The sequence below is a fragment of the Prinia subflava genome, chromosome 8 (genome assembly GCF_021018805.1).
Source record: "Prinia subflava isolate CZ2003 ecotype Zambia chromosome 8, Cam_Psub_1.2, whole genome shotgun sequence".
NCBI classification, from domain to species: domain Eukaryota; kingdom Metazoa; phylum Chordata; class Aves; order Passeriformes; family Cisticolidae; genus Prinia; species Prinia subflava.
In genome coordinates, this window is record NC_086254.1 from 8,489,836 (window position 1) to 8,517,701 (window position 27,866).

At 46.4% G+C, this 27,866-nt stretch overlaps 2 protein-coding genes across 7 annotated transcripts in view; one reads left to right on the forward strand and one right to left on the reverse strand.

Annotated features, from left to right (window-relative positions):
* The window catches only part of PPM1E (protein phosphatase, Mg2+/Mn2+ dependent 1E), a 58,651-nt gene extending 54,885 nt beyond the window's left edge, over positions 1–3,766 (forward strand). Inside the window, exons 7-9 of one of the 4 annotated variants that reach the window (XR_010081069.1) lie at positions 1–1,446; positions 1,604–1,694; positions 1,920–3,766. Coding sequence is in view for 1 of the 4 variants with exons in the window: in XM_063402801.1 (XP_063258871.1) it covers positions 1–1,064 (1,064 nt within the window). In the remaining 3 variants the exon portion in view is untranslated. The other 3 variants (XR_010081067.1, XR_010081068.1, XM_063402801.1) reach the window with 3 other exon arrangements.
* On the reverse strand, positions 1,505–27,689 carry TRIM37 (tripartite motif containing 37). 3 transcript variants are annotated; one of them, XR_010081066.1, is made up of 27 exons: positions 27,477–27,689; positions 26,159–26,260; positions 24,806–24,846; positions 24,167–24,283; positions 23,120–23,207; positions 22,182–22,304; positions 20,693–20,816; positions 19,923–19,990; positions 19,313–19,437; positions 18,585–18,635; positions 18,236–18,317; positions 16,817–16,893; positions 16,251–16,430; positions 15,623–15,737; positions 15,296–15,508; positions 14,779–14,915; positions 14,027–14,124; positions 12,874–13,074; positions 11,043–11,354; positions 10,340–10,468; positions 9,704–9,875; positions 8,926–9,041; positions 7,393–7,545; positions 6,864–6,957; positions 6,683–6,761; positions 4,063–6,397; positions 1,505–3,222 (listed from the first exon to the last, which is right to left on the reverse strand). XR_010081066.1 is itself a non-coding variant. In XM_063402799.1 (26 exons), exons 1-25 carry the CDS (start codon positions 27,495–27,497, stop codon positions 6,719–6,721), a joined length of 2,982 nt encoding a protein of 993 aa, XP_063258869.1. In that variant the 5' UTR covers positions 27,498–27,689; the 3' UTR covers positions 1,505–6,397; positions 6,683–6,718. The 3 variants fall into 3 exon arrangements, 2 of the variants coding, with proteins under 2 accessions (XP_063258869.1, XP_063258870.1); XM_063402799.1 differs by having other exon boundaries at positions 1,505–6,397; XM_063402800.1 differs by lacking the exon at positions 6,864–6,957 and having other exon boundaries at positions 1,505–6,397; positions 27,477–27,688.
* Positions 27,690–27,866: the final 177 nt, after the last annotated feature.

The following is a 27,866-nucleotide window of genomic DNA, read 5'->3' on the forward strand; positions in this document are numbered from 1 at the left end:
GGGACGCTGAGCACAAGCCATACATCTGTGGGGACGCAGACTCTGCCTCCACGGTGCTGGACGGCTCTGAAGACTACCTCATTCTGGCCTGTGATGGCTTCTACGACACAGTGAACCCCGATGAGGCGGTCAAAGTGGTGGCTGACCATCTGAAGGAGAACAATGGTGACAGCAGCATGGTAGCACACAAGTTGGTGGCGTCCGCGCGCGACGCCGGCTCCAGCGACAACATCACGGTCATTGTGGTGTTTCTCAGGGACATGAACGCGGCGGTCGCGGTCAGCGAGGAGTCGGACTGGACAGAGAACTCTTTCCAAGGTGGGCAAGAAGACAACGGGGAAGACAAGGAGAACCATGGAGACTGCAAACGGCCGTGGCCCCAGCACCAGTGCTCAGCACCTGCAGATTTAGGCTATGAAGGACGAGTGGACTCCTTCACCGACAGAACTAGCTTGAGCATAGGGTCCAGCGTTAACCCCTTGGAGGATCAAGGCTATTTAGACCTGACAAAAACAGAAACTAGTACACCTCAGAGTGCCAAATGTCTGCCACCAGTCCAAGCGTTTAGTCCTGGCATACCAAAGAGCGCGGGGTCGATCAGCAGCTCCCCGGTGAAGAGCGAGTCCCCGGAGCTCGGCGCATCCTCGGGCTGCGGGCGGAGCGATCGCAGGGAGGACAACGCCCCTCTGAGCTCGGGAGCTGCAGGGCAGGGCATCTACAGGGTCAGGGGTTTGTCCCCCGTCTTCTTGGGGCTGGAAGATGAACTGTTCAAATCCTTGGGAAAGCGAGCCGCGCTCCCTCATTTCCGGCTGTGCAGCGGGAAGAGGCGGCGAGGAGCCAGGCTCAAACCAAAGTTCCACGCTCCGCTCTGGGCCCACGAGCCCTCGCAGGGGGAAGGAGCCGGGCTGGCCCTCCCCGCCCGGGGCCGCAGGAGCAGCAGGGCCTTGGCCCGGCCCTCCCCGTGGCGGAGGCTGCCCAGCCACGGCTCCTACAGCGAGTGCTGGATGCGAAGACAAAGTCATTGTATACCAGACCCACACCTCCATCAATGCTGTAAAATGTAACCACCCCCTCGTGTTCCCCTGTCAGACTCCCAAAGCAGACATTCCCAAAATAAAACTGGCATCATCAGAAAGAAAAAAAAAAGAAAAAAAGGAAAAAAAAAAAAGAAAAAAAAAAGAGGTGGGCATTTCCGAACTGTACTCCAGTCCCCTGCCAAGCTCAACCCCTGTGTAAATAGATCTAGGAATTAACCAATGTAGTTGTTTGGATCTCTAATAAAGTTTGGTGGTGGTGCCACCCCCAGCAACGCCGCAGCCGCCCGACCACCCGCACACACGAGTGTCCAGCCACACCCAGCAGGGAGAGCCCGGGGCACGGCCCGGGCACAGAAAGTTGCACCTGCCTGAGAAATGTCTGTGGAGCAAGACTCAAAGAACGATCTGGGTTAGAACTGCCAAATTTTCTTAGAGCGGGGGGAAGTTTCCATAGAGTCGAGGTGTGGGGGTTTTTTTGGGGTTTTTGTGTTTCTTTTCGTGTTCTGCTTTCTGTTTATTCCAGGTGAGCGTTAAGATGAATTAGAAAATTACATCCACTTTTGCAGGTAGACGACTAAAAGCCATACAGGGTTTACCAGGTACCTTAGGAATGGACACACTAAGCTCCTGCTGCTCTGGTCTCAGACTCCCATCGAGGTACAGACTCATAATTTACCTTTTTTTTTTTCATGTAATATAAAATGCGGAGTATGAAGAAAACTTTTCTATGGCTGGAGATGCAGTGTAGGGAATTTCGTATCTTTCTGGTGCTTATATTGGCATTTTTCTCATTTCTCAGTTTAGGAAATTGTTCTCAATGAGTTGAACATGATTGTGCTTAATGCTTTGAGCCAACCTCTTCCCACCTTAACTTCATCTCAGGTCTTAAAAGAACCCAACCCGTGGAGGTGTCCAGTCCCACCCTCTGTCCCAGCGGAGATCAGGAGCTGTTGGATGAGCTGTGAGGTTCTGGTGAGGATTCCCGGGTGCCAGAGCAGCATTTCCCACCCGGGGGCAGCAGGAGGGGCACAGCAGAGGGGATGGAAATGCCCCGAGGGGATGGAAATGCCCAGACGGGATGGAAATGCCCAGAGGGGATGGAAATGCCCCGAGGGGATGGAAATCCCCAAAGGGGATGGAAATGCCCCGAGGGGATGGAAATGCCCAGAGGGGATGGAAATGCCGAGGATGCGGCAGAGCAGGGGCTGCGCTGGGCTCAGCGGAGAGGATGGAATTCAGTGCCCGGGCAGGGCTCTGTTCCTCTCCCCCGGGTCCAGCAGGGCCAGGGAGGAGCTCTGCAGCCCCTCCCTGCCTCAGCAGCGGCTCCAGCCCCTCCCCGCTCCCGAGGTGAGGTCACCCCTTAGGGGAGCCGCTAATTGGGACGTAAATAAGCGGCGATTCCCATCAGCTCCACTAAGTCCAGACCCCGTTCCTACCCCTTGTTCCAGGGATGCACTGGGAGGAGTATGAATACAGTAAATCTTCATAGGCACCTAGTGAACAATTCATATCATTTCAGCAGTAACAATAGCAGTATTAGTGTTTAGCTAGAATTTGCAAAGTATTTTAATATTAAGTAGTCAAGAAAATTATTCAACACGACAAGATGGCGAGGCTTGAATTCTGCCAATTTCTGCTGCTTCTCTCTTTGATGCACTATTTTAAAAGCAATCTGATGAACAGCAAAAGGCTTTGTGAGCAACCAGGAGTTGGAGTGTGGCTTTAGATTCCTTTGATCTTTTTCAGACTTTGTTTTAATCTTACGGGATCATTGGCTCTTATCTGCCATCTTCTTCTGCCTTAGCTGTTGTCAATGTTCTCTTTAGCTGCAGCTTCTGTTCCAAGTCAGATTTACCGAGGAAATTTGAGGAACCATGAAATGGTAAAATATGCAACTCTGGGGCATCTCTGCGGTGCCTTTGTTTTAAATTATTCACAGTAATAATGACTCACTGAAAGTCCATCTTTAGCTGACTGTCGTGTTCCGGAGAGAAAGGTGGTGTAAGTGCAATTCTTGATGTGAGTAAATTAGAATGCAAACCCGTCACGGATGACAAAACTTCTTCCCAGTCTGCAGGAGCAGTTGAAGAGCACTGGACTGCATGTGTGCTGTTTTGGGAAGGATCTAGCATTTTTAGGTGTGGATTCATAAATGGTAATTCTGCGACTCATCCCATTTATCTTGCTAGGAGAAAAAAAAAAAAATCCACCATTGTAGTTGCAGTGTGGTCAGGTAAAACCATTGTATAGATAGAGCAAGTGTTCATTTCTTCACTAACTGCATATTTATAGAGTAGATAGGAACCATTTGTAAGGTAAGTCCTTTAAAGTTCTATAATATTAAAAGTAGTGGTTATTGGTCTGATTATGCTGCTCTTGATTCTACACACTAGACAAAAAGCAGTGCTTGTGAAATGCAGTGTTTTCTCTTAATGCCACTGGTGATAGGAAGTAGCTCCTTCAGTTCAAACTCCTGTGCCCTTATCTGCTGCTTGCTGACGTAAGCAATAATCCCTCTCTAACAGTATCTAAATGTTCTGTATCTCGTACCTTGATCGTCTATCTGGTGACAGTGTAAAATATTAGGCTAATAGAGAACTATCTCATTGTATTTATTAACTGTTGATACTGAGATTCAGTCTGTGACCTGTGTTTTGTATTTTTATCGTGTATCTTAGTGGTGGTGAAAATTTGTACAACGAATCTTTCCAATAAAGAGCTGAAGTATCCCTTTTGCGCGTTCACACAACCCCGCATCCCTCTCGGTCGACGTGGTGGTTGCAGAACCAGGAGGTAGCAGTGGCAACTTGAGTTTTGTTGTGTTTTGGTTGGTTTTGAGGAAGGGGCTCGGGGCTGCTTTGCCTGGAGCTGCTCAGAACTCACCCCTCAGCTCTTCACTGTGAGCGCTTTTCCGACCCCGAGCCACGCGTGCGGTGCAGAGAGAACAGCACAGAGCAGGGAGCTCTTCACCCACCCCGTTTGCACCAGAGGTGGGTGGAAAGGCACGTGTGGAATTTTTCCTTACCTGGAAGTGCCATCCATTGTCCTTGCGAGTGAAAACCGTTCCCTGGCCGAGCTGCTGAGCGCGGCAGCGCTGGAGGACAATGTCCAAGCAGACTTTGACTTACACCACGTTTCTGGTGGTGCATCATCCTAGAAACTCCGCCTGTTTTTGGAGCACTGTGTGTCACTTGTCCCGTGGGCAGATGAGGCACAAGGAGTTGTGTGCACAGACGTGGCTGCTGTAGTTCAGGTCCACTCTCTCCTCACCAAATCCTCCCCACCCCACGATTCTGTGGGAATAAAGCAAAATGAGAAAGATTGGTCTAAATTAAGGTCTAAATCTGTTTTAGCACAACTTCTTCACTGGGCACTTAGTCACATAAACAAAGCCATCCAAGGGGATACTGCAGCTTTGTTCATGTCTGTAATTTAGGGCAATCTTTCTTTAATTCACATCCTCTTTGCAACAGGAACAAAACTTTCTCCCCTCGTATCATGTGCAATAAAAAGGAAGCACTAGCACGACCTCGGACTCGGACGTCCGCGCCCCTCTGCAGGCCTGGCCCCGGCCATGGCACAGCCCTTGCCAGCATTAAAGACAAACAACCCCCACCTGTCAGGGTCTCGTTCAACCCCTGTCGTGTCCGGTTCCTCCTCTCCTTCCCTCTGAAGACACCTCGGGACGAGAACAGGGGAGGTGGCTGAGCTCACCCCGAGTGCTGCTGCTCGTGGCCAGGCGCGGTCTCAGCTCCTGGCTGCTCCTGCTGACCTTTCTGTAGTACCTTGTTCATCAAACATGTTCTTTATGAAGTGAATAAATTCAAGCTAAATCATGTACAAGTGTTGGGACTTTTCCATTTGCAATCTTGTTCTACAGTTCTACCCGCCAGTTTAGTTCTAACCATGTATTAGTCATCCATATTTTATTTATGAAAGCTGTTTATACAGGAAAAACTGTTGAAGTTTTACCAATATCTTAATAAAACAGTAATTTAAACCACACTTCAGATAGTCTGGTTATTGAAGAGCTTCCAAAGGCAGCGAGCAGCTGTGCCTTCAGTGTGCTGAAAGGGGTTTCCTTTGTGGGATATGGAACTGGAGTTGCTCTGCTGAGCTCTCAGGGCCTGTTGCAGCCCAAAGGGAGGGGACTGCTGTAGCACAGCCCAAGGAGAGCAGCGCCTTCCCAGCCCCTTTCCCCCCTGCTCTTTCCAAAGCAGCTCTGAATAAGGTGTCCATAAAAGGGGAGCAAAGCAACAGCTCCTCTTTGCCCCTGCAGCAGCTGGACACGAGCTCCAGAGCAGCCCCTGTGCCTCAGCAGTCATTTCCCTCAGCCTGGGCCTCTCAGTGGGACTAAAGCAGGGGCAGAGCTCCCTGACTGCCTGCAGTGACCGAGCTGTGCAGGGACCAGCACAGCCCCAAACACTCACAGGCACCTCCACAGGCTGTGGGCCTGGCCCTGGCCCCCTCCAGGCTCAGCACAGGCGCAGGATCTGCTCCCTCTGCAGCTGAGCAGAGCTTTGGAGAAAACTCTGTGTCCTTCTCCATTCCTGTTCGAATCAAGGAGATTTAAGAATTTAGTCTGGCTTCTACAAACAGAATCCCTGAGGGGTTTAAGTGCTTTTCACTGAATAATTAAGGGAAAAAGTGACAGGTGGATGGCAGGGAAAAGTCCCTCCATGTGCAGCCAGGCATTGCAGCAAGGGGAGCTGACCCTGACAGCCTCCACCCTTTTACTTATCCACGCACAAAACACCTAAAATTCAGATTTCAACATTCATTTTATTAACAAAGTGCAAACAGTTTTAAACTAGGAGTTGTAGAGCACATTCACACGGACACAGGCAGCCACACGAGAACAACACCAGGCAGGTTCTGACAGGGCTCATGCTTTGTCACTAACCAGGCATCAGCTCTCAGAGGAGCTTCACAAGGACTGCAGCAGCTCAAAATGCAACGAACAAAGAGTTTGGCAATGGCTGTGGTTGGTCCACGTCACCAATTGGGGCAAACAATCGGAGTGGTGGCTGCTTTCCCCAGCTCTGGAGCCACCCCAGCATTCCAAAGGACAGCCACCCATTCCAGTGGCACAGCAGGACCCTCATCCCCCGGGATGGGGCTCAGCACCTTCCCCACAGCTCCTCAGAGCAGCTGGAGCAGCAGTGCCACCCCTCAGTGCCACCCCTCAGTGCCAGGCCTGCCAAGGTCCTTGTGCCAACCCGGGGGCAGGGCTGGGACAACGGCAGAAGAACCACGATTGCCAGAGTGGAGAGGGCACGGGCTCGGGCTCAGCTCCAGGGAATGCACACACCTCTCCCAGGGATGAGCGTGGCTCTTCAGGCCTCCAGCCCACGCTCTACCTGCTCCAAACAAAGTCAGTTTGCACTCAAAACTCTCCTGCTGGAGCATTCTAAGGCTTCCAACAAACACCATCTTGTGAGTTAAAATTTTATGCTACTTCAACCCAGTCAGTTTTGGAAGCATTTAGAGCTCAGCCCTCCCTCCCTCCCTCCCTCCCTCCCTCCCTCCCTCCCTCCCAGGCTGCCTCAGAGCTCAGGGAGCTCAGGATGAGCAGGGGCTCCGTGGCTGCAGCTCCTGGAGCAGCACAGGGAAGGTGCAGCCCCAGGGAGACCCTCCGCAGTTACCTGGTGCTGTCATCTGCAGGGACAAAGCTGAGCTCGTCAGGAGCGGCCTGATCCCCGTCTGGTAACACCGAGGAGTGCTCTGAGGGTGGAGACAACAGCAAAGCCCAGTCACCCTCACCAGTGAGCGCTGCAGAGCCAGGGAATGCTCCCTCCCCTCCCTTCACTCAGGCCAAAACTTCACCTCCTTGGCCTCACAGCTTTGATCCACTGGACTGGGAGTGAAAGCTTAACCAGAGGACTTTCTGAGGCTCCACTCAACTGCTGGAAGCACATTCCTGCCAATTAAGATGCAAATCCATGTCTAAAGCAGTGGTTCCCTCCCTGGAATTAGCCTACTTACAGTGCCAGTCCTGGCACACAGGGAGTTCCAATTGGGAACTGGAGCTCTGGGTTTTCCAGCCCTTCCCAGGAGACTCACCTAAACTGACTTCTCAAGGCTAGCAAGAGTTTCCCTCTCCTGTTTTGAGCTGTTTTAATTGGGATCCCAAGAGGAGAGTTCCAAATCTTACTGGCACTTGGAGCTTTAACACCTCCACAGCCCCCCCAAGGGATCTGTTGTGAGTGTTGGAATTCTGGAAACTAAGAGTTTTGGGGTTTAGTATATAATAATACATGTGAAGAAATATGGAGGATTTGGGGAGTTTTCTTTCCTTTCAAGGAGCTCTGGGAATGTTTGGGAAGTGGGGGAAGAGATGTTTTATCAGCTCTACCTTCACTGGAGGGCTGGACAGAGAAGGCCTGGTTGAACACCTCTGAGGGAGAGGTGGCATCTTCCTGCTCCTCGTTTTCCGTGTCACATTCGATGTCACTGTCACTGCTCATGCCTGGCAGCAGGTGAAGGACGTGCTTCTGGCACACCCCAGCTGCAAGAGAAACCAGAGACAGCCAGGGCAAAACGATGGCAGCAGGATCTGCACAGCTGGAATGTCTCACTGTCCCACAGAAGAGCTCCTGGCAGCTCCTGGGGTTTGGTATCAGGAGAACAGAGGGAAGGAGCACTCCCCAAACACTCAGGGCTCTGACAGAGCTCTGGGTACCAGCCCTCAGCACAGCTGGATTGTCCTGTGTGTCACCAGCTCACTCTGTTCTGCAGCTGGGACAGAAAACAGAAGCTGCTTTCCTGGGAGCTAAAAGGCAGCACAAGCCCTGGGGCAGGTGGAACTACCAGAGCCCTCAAGCAGAAATTGTGTATTTGAGTCTCACACAACAAATTCCCCCTCCAAAGCAGAACCAGAGCTGTTGGTGGCTCCAGGTGATGACCTTGGTGTGCCCTGGGCAGCCAGAACTCCCCATGGGCAGCAAAAGGTCTGCTTGGCTCTACTTCTTAAAAGCTGATACTTATTGCTAGGAAGAAACAAAGTGAGGGGCCAATTCTACTGTAGTTTTTCCTCTGAAGGGAAAAAAAAATTGTAATATTTGCTTCCTGGGGTTTTTAACAATGAAGTATTTCAGTTTCTAAAGCGTTTTCCTATTGGGCTCCCTGCTCTGAGAGCAGAACTGCAGGAGCACATCACGATCACGCTGCAGTGACTAAGAGCAGAAATTCAGTTTTGTCACTGAGAGACCTTCTGTAAATGCCAACTCCCACACAATATTGCACACTGCAGCTCGAGATGGATGCTGGCACCTTAATATAGGCTTTGCGCTACAATCCAGTCATTGAAATTCAAATTAGTGCAGGGGTGGAAGGCAGGAGAGTTTTAGCAAGATAAGAAAAACTCTATGTGGACTTTCAGGAGGGGAAAAAAAAAAAAGCAGTGTTATTTTTTTCCAGCATGGAAAGGATGCAGGAAGAGAGGGGGAAAACTTTCCTTTAAGTCTCTAAGGAAACTGGATTATGCAGCACAACACCCAGCAGGAATGAAGTGCTGGAGAGGCTCCTGTGTGGCTGTGGAGAAAAGTTACCCCGGGGGGCTGTCCCTGAAGGCAGCAGAATTTCCAGCCAAGGTCACTGGGTACTATCTGAATTAGATATGGAATTCTTCTCAAGGCCACTGAACAGCAAAGCAAAGACCTGGGGCTGTCTCAAGGGACAAAAAGCAGCTGTGCAGAGAGTGCTGGCCCCGATCCTGCCCGGACAGCAGCCACACAGAGATGCTCTGTCCTCACCCACATTTATTCTCTTTGCTGTCTCTTACAGCCAATTCAGCAGCCGTGGAAGCAGCTCTTGGGAGTGGTTTTGTCCCGTTTTTCCCCGCCCCAGAGGCGGAGCAGCAGCCTGCCCCACACAAAGCCCAATTTACCTTCCTCTGGTGCTGCAGAGGCGCCCTCAGGGCCCGGCCCCGGCAGCTCCCCGGGCTCAGAGCTGCTCTCCAGGCCAGACTGGGCTCCTTCTCCTCGACATCCCTTGGAGCTTGAGCTTTTAGGAGAAATACAAAACCCCACGTTAGAAATTCAGCCTTAACTCAGTTGTGGAAACAAAGACTTTCAGTGCCACGTTGAGTTTTACTCCTTAAGTCTCCTGCACACTCACTTAGACTTCCGGCTTTTTTTAGCATTTTAATATTTCTAAATCGATCAAAAATCCTTGAAAAGTTTGAGTATTTTCCAAAAAAGGTGACTCTACTTATTTAGAAAAAATAACCTGAAAACTCCATTGCTTTTCACTTAGGTGGCCAACAGAGAATGATCATGAAACAGCTGAAAAGTTGAGCTAGAGTGAAAAACATCATCTTAAATGAGGAAATCAAAAGTGATTAAATTTCAGTTAGAGGGTATTTTGCACGGAACAGTGGGAAAGCAGACCTGGGCTGCTTTCAATTCCAAGTGTCAGACTCCAGCCAAAGCTGATCAAAATAAGAGAAAAATGGGAAAAAAAAAAAGAAGGAAAAAAAAAGAGACAACTTGTAACCTAGTTATAAACCCAAAAATTGCTGTCCAGAGGGAACAGCAGCAACCAAGTAAACTTCAAAGTAATTTCTCTTTCATGCTACAAGCACCTGGTTTTAGGAGATTGTGGGTTTTTTGTAGATCAAGAGAAGGAGGGGGAGGAGATAAGAGGAAAAATGAAGAAACCCTTACCCCAGAGCAGCAACTTTTCTGTTCTTCTCTGCAGCAGCCAAGCCAGCAGCTCCCAGCTCAGAGTCTGATCCCTCACAGGTTCTCTCCTCCTGCTTGGGCAGCGCCTCGGCGGCCCCGGGGCCGGCCAGGGCGCGAGCGTGGGGCCGAGCACTCAGCTTGGAGCTCCCCAGGCCTGGCAGGGAGAGCACAAAGGAGATCCCTGTGATCCTCTCCCCTCCTGCTCTGAACGCTGCAGAGCAGCAAAACTCCATTTCTGTGTCAGGGGTTTCCTTGTGCTCCCACTAAAGGAAGGGCATTGTGCAACTCAGGAGCAGCGCTACCATAAAATTCTTCACTTCTTTAACTTCCATGGAATTCCCTCTAAGCCAAATCACAATTTAAGCCTGGCTCAGCGCTGTTTAATCCTGGATTTTCACTGCCTAGTTCACTCCTGAGGTACTTGCTGAGAGCCCAGAACATAACAGATGTATTTAGTGAGGTGCTGCCTCCCAGCTCAGCCATCAGAGGTGCAGTAACACCCCTGGGTGGGAGAAAGGATCCAGGCAAATTTAAGGGAAACCCCTGTTGCCAAATAAAGAGCTCAATGCAAAGCTTTAGTGCAGGAGGTGGCAGTTCCCTCCCAGGTGTGCCCAGTACCCTCAGCAGCGTGGCTGTCCCCTTTGAGGCGCAGGTGGCCGTCCCCGCTGTCCATGGCTCTCCTCAGGGACAGGCTCCCGGCCGCTCCCGAGCGCAGGGGCTTGGCTGAGGCACTTTTCTTACTGGCAGCTGCAAAAAAAAAAGTGTAAAGTGTGACAAGGGGTCAGTCAAAGCACTGCTGTACCCCAGCCCTGTGCTTGTTGTAAGTGGAGCTCCACATTATTCTCACTGTCACTAAGTCCCTGCCACACCTTCCTGTCACAGGCCTGGGCTGCACAAGTCACGGTCACTTCCTTACACTGAAACATCTCCAGAAAGCTTCACCCACATTCCTTCAGCCAGCATCAGTATAAATGACAGACAAACTCAATTCCTGGACTTGCATTTTAGATTTCAGCAAGGCTGGATTGTTTTAATTTGTTCCCTGCAAGAGCCTCGAGCTCCCAGATGGGCCTGGTGCAGGGAGTGCCCAGCTCAGAGCAGTCTGACACGGGGTTAAACCTCAGAACATCATCACTCATCAGGTTTGGCAGTGCCTGTGGGGCAAAGCTTTTGTGTTTTCCACAAAAGGGCTGAAATCAGTCTCAGCAGGGCAGGGCAGGTTCACATTTCTGACCTCTCAGCTGACCCCAGGTATGAGGAACTGCCTGGGGACACGAAGCACCTGTGAGGGTGATGAAATCCCCCTTCCCCAGGCACTTACAATTCCTTATGTAACAACTGGTGACTGAAGACTTGGTCAGCAGCTCCATCCCTATCTCCTGCAGCTTGCTGCAGCTGTCAGTGCCACAGGCAGCCAGGGCCCCCTGCTCGATGGAGAAGAAGCTGGGCTGTCCCTCCCCTGAGGCAGCGTTGCTGCTCCTCACTTCTGACAGCTGGTTCTTCACATCAGACATCTTGCTCCGAACTTCTGCCATCTGCGTCTTGAGCCTTTTCAGCATCTTCAGGTCTGGGGGCACCCTCCACATGGCCTGGTGCCGCCGCTGCTCTCGGTCCTTCAGGGAATAGGACGAGGCTTTGCCAAAGGAAAAGGCAGAGAGAGCACAGCAGGTAAGGAAATCCATCCTCAAATAAACGTGGATGCCTAAGAGCTGTGCCTTTTGTCCTGCTGCTGGGACAGCAGGGTTTGTTCCCAGTCATGGAAGGAGGTCCCAGTCCTGCTCACTGGGAGGAGCCCGGCTCCCAGTGCTGCTGCAGGAATTCTGCCACCCAGGCTGCCAGTTCATGTCAAATTTGTTTTTATAAAACTTGTTCACTGTGTGTGGAAGATTCTCAGACCACCAATATCTCTTAACACAGAGAATTCAAAGAAATCTGCAGCTAGGGAAGGAATTCCCTTCAGTGCCTCACAGCAGAAGATCAGGTGGAGCAGCCAATAGCTGAAAAAGCCTCTGTGTTGCTCAGCTGGAATTAGATCAACCTGGATCTACCTGAAGTGTTATAAATCCTGTGTTTCTCTGCAAATTCAGCTGTTCCAAACTGTAAAGTCAAGGGGCTCTCAGAAACTTTCACCTCAGGAGGTGAGGTCTGGCAAACTCCAAATGGAACAGCAGCTTTGGCTTCACTGACCAAGTCCAATTTAACTGGGAACAGCCAAAGCCTGAGGGAAACTCCACAAACAGGTGATTTTGGCTGTGTTCAGCAGCTAAAGATTCACACAGCACAACAGGAGAGCTTCACCCTGCTTGAGTGGCACAGCACAAAGTGCAGGGCCCTCTCCTGAGCTCCTTTGGTCCAGGGCTTTTTCCAAAAGCAAAACAGAACTGGGACCCACAGTCCATGTGCTGGTCCAGTTTTATTTTGGAACTTCTGGAAGTGACTTCCATTTCTGGAAATATGGATTACATTCACTGAAAATGCATGGCTGTTTATGTAACTCCATTTAAAAAGCTAATGACAAAGGAACAAAGAGCTTGAGCCAGCTTTTAAATTCAGTGCCACCAATGGCATTGTGGCAGCAAACCCAAGCATCACTCGTAGCAAAGGGACATTTATTTCTCTTTCTGTTCTAGAAAGTCACCAAATGGTTGTGGGCCAGCAGCTGAATTAAGTGTCAATCATGACAAAATTCAATCAAACCTCAATAATAAATTTAATTCCTCACTACCAGAGAAACAAGCAACCTCCAGGAAGAGCCTGGGGTGCCAGCTCTGCTGCTGCTGCACATGGAGCTAATTGGTATTTTCGGGTCAAGGGTCCCAACTGAACCACAAATACTCCTCAATTATTTAAATACCATCCTATTTTTGGCTCCTGACATTTTGATCCTTTTTTTTTCCCCAGCCCTTACAACCACTCACATTTTTCTAGCTCTAACGGCCTCTAAACTCCAGGATTGATTTTTCTGGTTTGCACCATGCTCCAAGTGCTCCCAGCCACTCCAGCTGTGAGCAGGGAGAGGTGGAGCTGCTGCCTCAGCACAGAATTGTGTGTTGTGTTGGCTTCCAGTGCCAACCCCCTGCAGAAAAGCAGCTTTTCAGTCACCCCCTGCATTTCCAGGTGGAATGAAACCATCATCCACGTGGTGTGGTTACCTCTGTTCTGCAGAAGAGAGGCAGGAGGACGTGGCTGAAGGCCCCAGAGGTTTTCCATGCCATTTCTGTCTTTCAGGTCCAGCAAGTGGATTAAAATGAGGGGATCTATGTCCAGCAAGCTGCTGCTGGCTGTGGAGCCCAGGGCGCTGGCTCCCCGCCGGGAGGGTCTCCCACTGGCACTGCTGTAGCTGTGGCTGGTACCTGGGCAGGAGAGACACAAAAGTGGGAGCTGTGGGATGCTTTATTCCCTGGGAAAATCAAAAAGAGTTAAATAAGTGGATTAGGAAGGAACTCAGCCCGTGAAACTTAAGAAGACATTGGTGTTTCGTGGATTTCTGGATGCTGAAAGCAATCAGATGTGCTTCTAATTAAAGAGTAAGATAAAAACAACTGGGAAGGGGGAAGTGATTCACTTCATACCTTTTATAAAAAATCTCTTAATGAATAGATTTGCTAACAAATGAATACAAAGATCAGAGTTACTCTAAAGGAGGAGACAAACATGTCCCTCCTTGAACTCCAGAACTCTGAAACAGGGAATTCTGTCTTTCAAGCACCAACAGACTTGTACAGCAGCACAAATACCACTGCTGGTATCTTTGTCCTAAATAAATATACTTAGATCCCATAATATCTCTCTGTATTCCATACAGATACACATTTCTTTCAGAACCTTTGTGGCTGGGATCATCTCCAGGCTGCAAAAAGTCCCAGAACACCTTATAGTGTCACATTTAAAATGTGAGTATTCTTTATTTCATTCCCTCTGCATTTTTGGGGGTTTTGCAGTGCACTAAACCCCAGGTGAATGTGTCACTCACTCAGAGGTCACACTGACATCAGTGAAAACTCCTTGTCAGTCTCCTATTGATTGGAACATGAGGAATTTCAAAGAGACACAAAGCCACCCTCCAAACTTTGACATCGTTTTTAAACCAGCACATTCAGATAATCCCCCCTCCCTTTTCTGTTTAATTGAACCAATGAAGTGTTTCTGCTACGCTGCAATAATCAGTACAAACCACATGATGCAGCAGTTCCCAAAATAGAACTGCCTGCAGAACACGCAGCTTGGCTTTGCTTCCAAGAGGAGCAGGGGAAGGAATCCAGCAGCGTTTTGCTTTTATGGGAATTCTGGAGTCATTTTTCATACCTGATGCTCCAGGAGTGGCAGCAGCTGCTGCATCCTCCATGAGATCTCCATCCTCCAGCTCCATGGTGCTGCTGTACTCCACATCATTCTCTCCAGACCTCCAGGGATGATCAAGGTGGCAAAAGGAGAATACAACTGTTAGCTTTCCTCAGCTCAGCAATGTAAATTGTATTTCCTGCATTCCAAGCTACCCAAACTCAACAAAGGAAGTGCAGTAATTAAATGACTGTCTCCTTAACCAGGAGGCCAAAAGTGCCATATGTACCTAGACTGCAAAATGTGATGCTGCAGACTCCTGTGTTTGTAAGTGCAGCAGCACATTCTCACGTTTTAATTAAGATTCCAGGATTTGACATCAGCTCTGCTCACTCTTGAATTTCCTAATTTAAGTACCTGTCCTCATCATCACTCTCCTACTACTACAACACTTCCCAGTCCCAGACCTCTGCTCTGTGACAGTGCTGAGACAGATTCCTTAATAGTGTTTTGGGAAAGAACCTTCACAGATTATCACTTGTCAAAGGCAGAATGCAGCAGCAACGTAAATAAAGAGATCAGAAAGACACTAATTAGATGACCAAAAATTCAATGTTTGCCACTAACTCTGTGAGTTGGTGTTGCTCCCAGTATAGGAACCACCTCTCCAATCACACTGGAATCCCACACACCCCAGCACATTACTCAGTTTCCACTGGAATTAGGATGATTACCCTGGGTACAGGATGATCTGAAAGGCGTTTTTAGTTACTTACATAGTTTCTTCATCAATATCATTTTCTTCAGTGTTACTGGTTGCTGTTGAACTTGCTGAGGAGCTGCTGCCATCGAGGTGGTTCACCTCATCTTCTCCAGCAAGATCTATATCCAGGTCACCATCTGAGAGCTCGTGCTGCAGGAAATCAGGAAGGTTTTGATATAGAAACATTCATTAGCACCTTGATGCATCCCCAAAAGCTATGAACAGACACTGTCTGTCCCCAGTGTCACCATCACACAGCACATTAAAGGCTGGGAACAAACACAAATCAGATTTTTCAGCTGCAACTTGGAGACTTTTTGTGGTGGGATCTTTTAGCTCAGTTCTGGAACATCTCTCTGGAGTCACCTCTCACTCAGCTCTCAAGTGTGTCATCTCCTATTTCCATGGCAAGGATAATAAACCTCATTTACAATTCACAAGTTTGTACAGGGATTTACAATTCCCTGTTTCTATTGCTGCCTTACCAAAGAAAGCTACACATAACAGAGGCAGAAACAGAGAATTCTTACATTAAAGTCTTCCTGCTGCGTCTTCTCTTCCTCCTCCTCCTTGTTCTCCCTTGCTAATCCTGGAGCAGTGAAATTCTCAAGCAGTGCCTCAATGCTCTGTCCAGGTTTCTTTGCTCTTGTCTCTGAGCCCTCATCATTCTGGGGACTGAGATGAGTGTCTGGAGGGGAAACCCCTCGGGATTTCTGAGTCCGGGACAGTTCAATCGCCAGCCTCTAAAAGGTCACAAAAATAACAGAGAAGACAACAATGGAGCAGCAGCATCAAATCAAGCCCTTTTGCAGATACACTCCAACAGGTGATTTTACCTTCACAAATATCCCACTTACTTCTTTGAGGTTATTTATTTGCTGGATGTAACTTGTCTGAGCTGCCTCCAGTTGAGCAATGTACCAGTGCTGATCCCGGCACTTCTGGAAGAAGGTTGGGGAGCGCACCTGGAACCTTCAAAGGAACATTTGAAAAGGGCTTGTTTGAGGGAGTTTGTTTGGTTTGAGGTTTGTTTTCAGATGTCCCTCCCTCCATCCAGAAAAACCTTAAAACATGAAATCTAGTGGTGAAATAAATTTAACAGACAACAGGTCCTTGTGGACTCGGTGTCCTGAACACCCTGACTGCCACAGTGAGTTCTGTACGAGGGACTCACAGACTTTTATTCCCAAAGTTCTCCAATGCTCTCTACAACTGTTCCTAAAGAGGGGGAAAAAGCATCTTTTTCCTTTAATTCTGGTAGCTACAGCTCTCTAACCCTCATTAATGCCAGGAGCAGCCACTCCTCAAAGAAAGATACACTTCAAATATCCCGCAGCTCCCTTTGGCACGCTTCCTTCTTAAAAGCTGCTGAGAGCAAAACCCATTTATAACAAAACACTTCACCAATATTTGAAATTCAGCTGGTGGACTGTTCCCTGTCCCAGCACAGGTTCGTGGTGGTCCTTGGAGAGCAGGAATGCCCACCTGAGGATGACGGTGTCGTTCTGCCGGTTCAGGTAGCCCTCGTTGGCCAGCAGGTCCAGGCGGAAGAAGCGATTGTACCCCCAGCACTCCCCAACCTCGAAATCAGAGGCGAATTCCCGGATGATGTTTTTGGTGGGATCGTTGGTGGACTGGTGAACCATCTCTACACGGTACTCGTACCTGGCATGGGGAATGGGACAGGGATTAGAGCCCAAAATGTCAGAGTTGCTCGGTGGTTTATGAGCTGCACTTCCCTGCCCAGCTGAATCGGGCTTAAAATTTTACTGATGCTTAAATAAACAGTGAAAAATAAAAGAGAGCAGGGATAGGGAGTGAAGTCAACTCTGGGGCTGAACTACCACACACACACTCTTCTCTCTTCGCTTCTCTTTTCTGTTTACCAGCTTCTCTCATCTCAAGAAAGTCACTGAGTTACAACTGTAAAATATCTCAGTGCCTGATTCAAAGCTCAATGGACAACAGAAGTGTCACCATTCTTTTCCAAAGGGCTTTGCATTTTCTGACAGAAAAACCCCAACATCTGTTCCTACTGCAGCTTTGCTTACTTGGATGTCTCTGGCAATCCAGCAGACAGCTCCAGGAACACTGACAGGTAGTAGCCCCGAACTACTCCATTTCCATCCTTGAAATAAAATTGAGAAACTGATTAAAAATAGAAAGGAAAAACCAGGAAAAAATTTAAAAACAATTTGATACAGAAGACTTAGAAAAGTTTAGAAAACAGCTTCAATCAACACTGGATTTGCAGCAGGAATCTACTTTGGCTGTTACAGATGTGATTTTTAGTCCGCAGTGACCTCCTAGTGTAACATGAATCAACAAGAAGCACATTCACAGGGTAGTATTGCTATCTCAAGACAAAGCTTTAATTACTCTATTAACACTTCAGGTATTTGATTAAGTGAAAGTCTGAATAAACAATGTATCACAAAAACATTATTTCAGGTTAAACATTAGTTCTGAAATATTTTATATACAGTCACATTTCAAAGCTACTTAATTTTTGAGAAAAGAGCAATTTGTTCAGAAAAAAAATCCCATGCAACATGAGAAGTTAGGGCAGTTAACTGAGAAACAATATTAGGGTCACCAGAAGTCAAGAAAAAATACAGCAAAACCTCCACGACACTCACCTGAATCAAGGATGAAGAATGGCTCAACTTGAATCCTCCAGCTTGAAGAACCATTTCAACTTACCATTGAAAAAATAAATTTTAATGCCTTCTGACAGCACAGCTCAGGTAGCTAATCCTGAATTTAAAATACTCTGGAAACTTCCACACAGTTCCACCTCTGCAATAACACAATTCTGGGCATCCATGGGTTTAATTTATGGAACCAATTCTCCAAGGATGCCACAGAAATCCCTGAGCCAGAGCTGGTGCTCCCCCTCAAACTCCTCCTTCTCCACACAGGAGCAGCACTGAGCAGAGCAGGGAATGTGCAAAGATCCCAGCTTGGGGTCACCATTCCAGCATGGACAAAGCTCCACAAACTGGAATATTCAGTCCACTGAAGGGACATACACAAAAATACAAAATACACATTGCAATGTCCAGTTTGAGAGCTGGATGCAGAGTCAACAACAAATGCTTGGTCCTCCTCCCACCTTCCCCAGTAAGTATTTATGTGTTACTTAAACACAGAGTAAGTTACTCAATATCTCAGTTCTGTAAGGAACACTTGCAAAAATCCCTGAGACATTAAAATATCCATCAAAGTTCCTCTGCCATATTAGTAGGACCCATCTTTAAATGATTTTAAATTAACCAAACCACACTGAGCATGTTCTCACTGGAGATCTGGAGGCAGAGAGGGAATTCTCCAATGAGTGATCAACTCATTATAATGTTCTTTTCCTACAGCTTTTCATACAGAGCATGAGACAAACTGATGATTCCTTACTGGAAAGGCCAGGAATGAGTTGGGATGGGATAACAACTCCAGCTACAGGCAGAACTCACCGGGTAAACTTTTAATCTCCAGCACAGTCCTGACACCTGCAGGGGAGGGCTGTACACAGGATCTGCTCGCTGCCTCAAGGTGCTGGTGAGAGAGGAGGAAAAATATTTGGTACTGGGACAAAGCAAAACCCTCATGGCACCATGAGCTGCACAGAATTGTCTTTATCATGGAAAAGAATTGTTCACCCAGTGAACAAGGGATTTTTAATGGAATTCCTGTAGTTTAATCCATATCTCACAGTTTTCTGTAGAGATTGTTCTGTGGTTTAAATAATGTTCTGTGTTTTATAACTCCTCCTGAACAGAAGGATGTTGCCAATATTTACAGTAATTTAAGATACATTCTTACCTGAAGTTTTCCAAGACAAATGTAGTTGAGTCATAGGCTGGAACCAATTCACTGTGGGGGAAAAGAATAAATATATTACACTTGAATACCATGGCATTAAAAAATCCCAACTTCTGCAATCTGTAGAAGAATTTTAGATGATTTAGGTCACCACAGGCACTGAGATTCACCAGGACTACACTGGGTTATTGCAGTGTAATTGCATTTATAAGCCTCCTTAGGAGGAGATACTTTGATACCATTGAAAACAAACACTCAGATTTAAACCAAGACACAACCAAACCAATTTTTGCTGTCTTGAGGTTTCTCTGACTTTCCATTTTTTGGAGATGTTTTTTCAGCACAGGCTCCATCAGAACCCAGCACCAGCAGCATTGTCCTGATGAAGAATTGTGCTGTGAAGTGATTTTGGCTGTATATTCTGAATTAAGGTGACCTGCAGAGGCATCTCATGAGAGCCTGGCAATTATATACTGAATGACCCAATAATAAGGGAAAAAAGGACAAATCAGTAAACTATGTGTAAAGAGAAAAAAAACTGTGAGCTGGAACCCACTGTCCTGACTCCCCAGCAGGGACTATAGACACAAAATAAACTCTGCTGGGACAGAAAAGCCTACTTGCAGCACAGGTTACTACAAGGAGTAAGTTAAGAGGAAACTCTCCTCTCAGGGACTTTAAACATGTTTTTAAACACTGAACAAACAGAACAGAAAAGCAACAGTCACCTTGTGAAGTCTGGGGGGACAGGAGTGGTGACAAATGAGGCCATGGGCTTCCGGTGGACCTGCTGGAACATCATCAGGATCTCTGAGCTTTTGGATATCAGCTCACTCTTGCTGCAGGACCGTAACTATGTGGGGTAAAACAAAGGGAAAAAAATCCTTAGCTCAGTAAAAATCAGAGGTTTTATCCACTTTTGTTTTTGAACAGCTGAATTGCATGTTTGTCACAGGTTTAGAAAGTTTATCCACAGCACAATGTCAAAATAGAGGTTTTGGGGTTGGGTTATTTGGTTTTCTGGAATTCCACAATGGAAGTTACAACAGCCACTATGTATTTTCCTTTGATTAAAGTAACTCATATAGAACTGGGTAATTTTGTATGATATTGCCATTAATCCCTGAAGTAAATTTTTCAAGCAACACAACACCTTGGAGTATTTCTAGAAGACACATTTACTTTTAAGAAGAACTTGTGCAACTTAAGGCCACTTCAATGAAAATATATCCTCCAGAAATATCCATCAATTAATATTTTTAAAATAAAAAAGTAAGTAAGGAAGATCCCTCCTCAGTTGGCCTATCTACACAACATTTAATCTCTTTTCATAATTACCTGATGTTCTACTTCTTGAAGCAGGGTTTCCAGAAGTTCAGTTTCTTGAGTAAGTGATGTCTTTTGACCTGTTTAAAGAAAAGATGTTTAAAAAACCCAAAACACATACTCACTGTTTCTTAAGGAAGTGTACTTTCCTTTATTTCGTTTCCACTTGGAAGCTGCCCCAGGACATACCAAGGTAAAGGATTTCTAAATGTACCAAGGTTGATTGAGAAAGCATTTGAAAAGCAAGTCTACATTTTTAATTAGAGCTGTACTGAAGAACTCATTTGAGGTTAAGTAACAAAACACTCTGTGTCCCAGAAATGGCAGGTTTGTTGTTTTAAAGTGCTTTATTGGACAAAAAGAAAAGCAGGCTTGACTCTTATCCAGCCCCTCTCATATTAAAATTACACTAAAAGGAGTATCTACCAGAGAGATGTATTTTCAAATTACAAAGATGCAACTTCTTGACCAACATAAATGATGAAGTAAAAGCACTTTAGTTGAAAGGTGCTAAATAAGACATTCCAGCTAGATGGGAATGTTTTCCAAGTTATTATACGGGAGTTTTAACAGAATATAGTCAGGTTATGTCAGATTTAGAACCTGTCACAGTAACTACACCATGAACCAAAAGCTTGGCTGCAGGTGGAAGATTTCTGCCAGCAACGAACTGGCCAAACACGCAGCGTGGAAGGAGCCAGGCTCCCAGGGAAACAACGTTTCTGAGTGGATTTACACATGTTAATTAATTCCCCCTGGTGCTCCCAGAGGCCCAGACGCACCCATGAGAGTGATGAGCTTGTTCTTGAGCTGGGTGTCGAGGCGGGCGATCATCATCTCCACGGCGTTGCGGATCTCGCGCACGCGCTCGTCCTTGGCGCTGCGCACGGCCTCCACGTTCCGCTCCTGTGTGGGCACAAACGGGGCAAAACCTGCACACAGCTGCATTTCCCACCCAGACACGCCTTGGCTCTGCTCCCTCACACCCCAGAAATGCTCAAGTGTCCCTAAATCCCCTGAGAGGGAGAACAGGAGCGCTGTTTTCAATGAGGCGCGTTCCTGGAGAGGGTGGGATTTCATTGGAGGATGAGCAGCTCCTCAGTTGGAGATGTTTGTGCACCTCCTTTTTCTTCCCTGTGGGGTAAACGTGTCAAAAATCCCAATACTGACATGTTCAGCTTGGGTAATTTCAGTGGGAATTCAGTTTCTTGTTTCCCAGGAAGGATTGCTTTTGTTTTCTGTTCCATTTATGATGTGTAGCCTTTGTGCATATAAAACCAGGAATTTTTGGAGTGAGTTTCTGTGTGGGTTTTGCTTGTTCTTCAGATGCTCGTTTGCCACAAGCTGGGAAGCTGAGCAAGGTTGTCTGACCACACAGGGATTTGTCTCATGGGGATTCTTCAGTATCAGACCTGTAAATGCAGCTGCCAGCTTCTCTTCTGAAGTTTAGGCAACACAGAAAAGTTTTATGTTTGTGGTAATGAGAATAATGTGATAAAACCAGAAAAGTTTTGTGGTAACAACAATGGATAAAAGCAACGTTCTTCTCCTTGGCAGGGGAAGGTCACAAACTCTCAGCATTTTATCACCACATTTGTGTTTATGAAGTCACATCTGAGCTGGAGAAGAGCAAAACTATCAGTGCATGTGGCAAATGAGCACCTGAAGGACAAGCAAAACCCACACAGAAACTCCCTGCAAAAATTCCTGGTTTTATCTGCACAAAGGCTACACATCATAAATGGAACAGAAAACAAAAATAATCCTTCCTGAGAAACAAGAAACTGCATCAAATTGCTGGAATTCCCACTGAAATTACCCAAGCTGAACATGTCAATATTTGGATTTTTGACATGTTTACCCCACAGGGAAGAAAAAGGAGTTGCACAAACACATCTCCAACTTAGGAGCTGCTCATCCTGCAGCCTCAAATGCATTTGTAGTTTATTATCCTTGAAAAAGGAAAATAAGCTGCTAGAAGAAAGTATTTTTGTACTTATTTAGCATGACAGAAAGCACTTTAAAGTTACCTAAAGCACTTTCTCTTACCTAACTCTACACCAGAGTTGAGAATATTTTGATATTTTCACGTTGTACAAAAAGAGTCAAATGAAAAAACAAAAAGGTCTCTCTGTGGGATAACCTCACCACCTTCTAACTAATTGTTATTTAATTGTCAAGGACAATTAAATAATTCTAACAGGAACTACTTCCAATTCCCACTTTACAATTATCCTTTGCCACTGGAATACTACAGGAAAATTTTCTTACCACTTCCTGCACCAAGCTGATCAATTCCATCAGTCTCCTCCTCAGCTTTGCCACTTCTTCATTTACTTTTGTGACGTGCTGCTCGTAGATCTCTGCCAGTGGTTTAAAAGTGTGCCCTCCGTGCTGTTGAGAGAGAAAAACGAGGAGGAGGAGGTGGTGGTGAATAATAAATCATCTCTTTTTCACTTTATTCCACTCTATTAAATTCCTCAAAGAGAAGGGAAGAAAGCCTACGAGTGTATCACTCGCTCTGGAAAAGTTCCAAACAGATTGTATGTAGGAAGTCAGTCTTTCACTTCCCTTTGTAAGAAGTCATGAATTTGGCTCTCGTTCCATCCCAGCTTCCTGTCAGGAGTTATTTGGAGTCTCAAGAGCCCTCCAAAAATAAACTGCTTCATTCACTGTGCAATCCTCTACCAAATCAAATATTGATAGAAGGGTTTTTTTAATGATTATTATTAAAACACCCTTCCCAAACAAAGGCAGCACACTGTTAACCACTTACATTCCAAACAGCAACAGCTGCTTCTCCTTGAAATACCCAACTGGATGGATAAACACTGATGATTTTAATAGCTTTGAAGATCAGAGGCCAGGACAATTAAATAACCAAGTGTTATCTGTATTTTTAGAGCAAGATTTCTTCCTTTGCCCACAAAACTCTCCCCACCACACGGAATTTGTCCAACACATCATGAAGGCTATAACAAGGAAAGTAATTCTGACCTGCTTTAGACAAAAATTCAATTTTCTTCTCTGATTATGAACAGGAAGCATTGTGTTTCACAAACACTGTTATTAAATAATAAATACACCTAAAACTGCAGTATTTGCATGGCAATCCAGCAGCCACAACAGCAGTTTTACAGTATTTCTAGTTCTCCAAAACCACTGTCAGACACAAAGTGTGAAGCCCCTCACACGTGTGCATCCCTTACCATTCCTCCCCAAAGTGCACACTGGTGGCAGATACACTTCTTGCAGGTCCAGCAGAAAACACTGAGCTTCTCATGATGGTTTTCACACCTTAAACCAAAAAATACATGTATCACTGACATAATAAATAAATATAGTTATGTAAAAATACATATATCACTGACAGAAAACAGCTGTGAATTTTCTACAAACCCAGTTTAACATTGTTTTGCTATACAATCCTGCAAGTAAAGCATTCAACATCTTTTGCAGGAAGAACAGCTGCAGTCAATAAAAACCTTTTGTAAGATAAATGTTGCTTTTAGTATTCTCTCCAGAAGCACTTCACAGATGTGGAAAAGTCACATTGTGTGGCTCTATGCAGATATTTACTATATGTAATATGCTAGGTAGAAAAATTATGCTGTATTAACATTTGAATAATATAGTGAATGTAGTTTCGTAATTAACAATAAGTTGTAGTACAATAGAAGCTGTGTATGTGTGTGATATTTTTTTGCTCAAGAAGAAAAATTCCTCAGCACAGAGAAAACATTCACAGGGGCCCCTAAACCTTCTAGTGAAGAAGAATTTATGGCCTCTTATCCACAGAACCTAACTTTCTCAAGGACATATACTCTCATGCATTTTTTTAATTAACAGAAAGCTTTTGTGACAAGAAACAGCTGAAAATTACTTGTTTTACTTAAGATATGAATAGTCATAAACCGAAGGTTTAAAAAGGAAAAGTTTAAAAAGGAAAACTTCTCTTTGTTCTGGGCCCTTCTCCTTCCTAGCTTTTGTCTGGAAGGGAGGGGGGATGGTAGTCCCGGGCTACCTTCTTTGCTCTTATTGTCTCATAAACTGTCCTACTCTAAATTGTTTAACTTTTATTATTATATGTGTATTACTATTTTTTTTATATAACCATTTTTATTTTTATTAAATTTCCAAAAATCACAAAGCGAGCGATTGGCACTTATTACAACAGACACAGAGAGTACACTACTAAAATTAGCTCCTCTAATCCAATCCACAAAAGCACTCGATGCAAAGAACTCTGCATTTACTTGTCCTTCTCGTTCTCCTCGTGCTTGGTGAGGCTGCAGAGCTGAAGGGTGTCCAGCTGCTGGGTGACCTCCTCTGCCCAGCGACAGTTGACGAGCTCCCGGAGCTGCAGCGGGGCTCTGCAGGAAGGACGGCACAGTTAGAGCAGGAATTTGGCTCCAGGAGCTAAAGGAGGAGCATTGAAGTGAGGTTCAGTTCAGTTCTACATTAGCAGTCCAAAAATTGGATTAGTTATTCCAAAATAAAACAGAAAAAATTAAGTGATTTTGATCATTTGGGGAGAGGTGGGAACAGGACCCTGCACAGGCACATCACAGCAATTACAGGCATAAAAAATGAACATTTCCACCCTGAAAACTAAAGCTCCTGGGCTCTGACTTTTGAAAGAATATAAAGAGGAATTCCCTGTAGTTACTCCTGTTACACCAGCTATGTGCACAGCAGTGTTATGTGGGAAGAACAAAGATCCTGCTTAGCTTTTCACAAAACTAGAACACATTTTAGAAGAAGTATTTTTATAGAAACAGCAGGCAGGTCTCAAAAGAAAAATCAAGCCTATAAATTTAGTACAACCTGCACTGAAAAAGAGATTGATCATAACAGGACAATCCACCCAATCCCTGATATTAAAAACACCTTACCTGCAATGAGGGCACTGAGCTCTTTGTTCAGTCAGCCAACGCTGTGATGGAAAAAGGAAAAACCTTTTTAAACAGACTGGAATAGAAGAACTGCAGGCAAATACGTTTTATGATTAATTAGGAGTTATTTGCTTTTATTACAGCTTTCCCATGTTTTTTCCTTTTTTAACAAATTTTCAATTTAACTGTTCAAGCACTTAGTCACAGGAGAAGCTGCTATTTGTGTCTTGGTAAGAAGCAACCATTTGTCTTTAGATGTCAGAGATGCCTCAGTAAAAATTATACAGAGAATTCTGAGGTACCAAATATTGCTTTAGAAACCACCCACCTGGCAGATTCCCAGAGTCTTAGGCTAAAGAGCATGTTTCAATAAAGGAAAGAAAAATACACCACAAGCATCTTTTTCACACTCTAATTAGTCTTCAAGGTAATTTATTTCTTCCTCTTGGGTTATTTATAGACAAATTAAATACTTGAAGTTCAGTGATCAAATCCACGAGGAGCCTGTGAATGCTTCTCTTCCAGAAAGCTCCAGGGACAAACAGCTGAGCAAAGAACTTCACCTGCCCACTACAACTCACAAGTGTAAAAGCTCAGCAGTTGATGGGTTTATATTTGTCAGCTCTCTACTACATTTGAAGAGTCTCATGAATAATCTCTCACCACCCAGCAACAATATGTCATGTAAAACCCTTAATATGCAGCACGAATCCTTCACCTACAGCTCTTGTCAGAGCTTCCAGAGCGAAGGATGAACGTCTGTTCCAATTTCTGGAAATACTACTGCAGGTCTGGAAACCTCAGCTGAACCTTGTGCTGCTACAGCAACACAAAACAGCATCTGGATTTGGAACTGGAGTGTGACACACTGGGAACCACGGCTTTAACAAAGGAATGAGGGTTCAGGTGCTGCCTCAGACTCCCCTGAGGAAGATTTAGCCCCAGCTGATCACACCACAGCAGCCTGACAAGCATAAAACACCCCCAGGATACAGGAGGTGATGCTGTGACCTTCCCAGATGCAAAGTCAGCATCTGATTTCTGTCCCAACTTCTGTCTTCCATGCAGGCATCACCAGCTCTCAGGAGACACCAAAGAAGGGATCATTATGTGTCTCTTCCTTAAAGCAATTATTCCAGATGGTGCCTATAATTAGCACCACCGAAGGCAATGCACAGCCTGCCTACTTCTTCCTCAGGGGTGTTATAAAAGGTTTTGAAAGGGAAACTAAAGGAGGGAGAAAAAAAATTAAAAAAAGGAATCCTTGGAAGGCCAGGAAAAGAACGTTTTCATAAGCTCAGTCAATTTTCAGTTCAAACCTTTGAAAGGATAGACTGAACCAAGCAAACTCACCCGGATGCAGCTGAAACAGCAGAGCTTGGAGCAGTGAGGGCACAGGCGGGCATCCCGCAGCTTCTCCATACAAATAAAACATCGGAACACCTCGGCAATGCTCTGAAAGGGCGATTAGCACCATTGTTAAACATGCTTCAGACACATCAGCGCTGCATTTGTTTTCCAGGCACGGCGCCAGGTTGGAGTCCCTTTCCAAGCATCACAACTCCAAGGGAGATACAACCTGGACACAACTCCCCCCCTCAGCTCCTCTGCACCAGCACCTGTTTTATAACACTGTTCTCTTTCTTCAAGGAATAGTTTCTGTTTGTCTTATCTCTTTCTGTAGCCAAGATATTCCTGCATGTGTTCACACGGGATTGAGCAGCAGCCAGAAGAAATGGTGTTGTACCTGCAGACAGCGGACTGGCACTAAATTATTTCTAAATCATAAGTGCATGTATGTGTAGTACACAAGAGGTGTTGAATTGAATTGGGTATTTTTTTGACTTTTATAAGACTTATGTTCTTTTAAGGTCTCCTATTAGCACTAATTCCACAATTTCTACAGTCTCCCTCAACTCATTTAATCAGTCTTGGGTCATAAAAACATTCCCCAAACGAGAAAGGTATTTTGAAAGTAATGTTTGCTTTCCATATTGATAATTTTTAACTGATAAGGAAGTTTTACATCCTGTATTATACAAGATTTATAATACTTCTGTTTATAAATATGGAACTTCATAAGGTCCTTGAGGTGGGCTGATTTTTTTCCCCACAGCATGAAGATTGTGAATCAGCACAAAAGCAAGACATCTTCAATTTACGGATACCACAGTACCTCCCACACATTAGTGTCTTCTTTAACAGTTGCAAGCCATCCAAACGCACCATATGCGTTTACAGGAGGGAATCACAGCCGGGCTTTTACATTCCTCCCCAGCCTGGCTGTGACACATTCCCCAGCAGGTGTTTGAGCTGCCGGGTCACGGCCACTTCTGCACCTTCACGGTGCCAAGGCGGGTTCCGTGTGCGCCAGCTCTCCATCCATCCATCCATGCATCCATCCCTGGCTCCATCCCCTCCGGAACTGGCACCTGCGGCGCTCCGCCACCTCATTTCCTACCCCCTGCCCACCCGAGCCAAGCCCCGCAGCGCCGCAAGCTGCTCTCAGAGCCCGGGCCGCCACCGTTCGGCCTTTTTCTCTCCCCTCACACAGGGGACAGGGACCCTCCAAGGGGCTCCGACAAACCGGGCGGGCGCGGAGGGGACGCCGCAGCCGCTGCCCCCTCACCGCCCTGAGGGAGCGCGCGCCGCCCGCCCGCCCGCCGCTCACCTCCACGCTCTGCTCGTCCATGGCTGCGGCTCCGCCAGCGGCGGGAGGAGGGACGGCTATCCCCGGCCTCCCTGTCGTTCCCCGCGGGTGAGGAGCGGAAGCTCCGGGATCGAAGGGTTTTGAGGAGCGCACTCCGCGCTCCTGCCCCGCGCACCCGCCGGGCCGTGACCGCGGCAGCGCGGCCGCCCCGCCCCGCCCGCGCTGCGCATGCGCGGGGCCGCCCGCAGGGGGCGTGGCGGCGCGAGCGGCGCGCGGGAGGAGCGGCAGCGCCTGAGGGGAACCGGCGGGGACAGAGCCCCGCGCTCGGGTTTTTCTCTATTTCCCTTTGTTTTCCTCAATTTCCCTTTATTTTCCTCAATTTCCCTTTATTTTTCTTTACTTTTCGCTATT

Bases quoted from the DNA above. Each gene is read 5' to 3' on its own strand.
- TRIM37 (XM_063402799.1), bottom strand. From the start codon at position 27,497: ATGGACGAGCAGAGCGTGGAG. The intron at 18,636-19,312 runs GTGACTGTTGCT...TTTCCCCCACAG, and splicing joins GTCCCCCCAGACTTCACAAG to TGAATTGGTTCCAGCCTATG. The intron at 9,042-9,703 runs GTAAGGGTTTCT...TTCTCCTAAAAG, and splicing joins AGAAAAGTTGCTGCTCTGGG to CTCAAGCTCCAAGGGATGTC.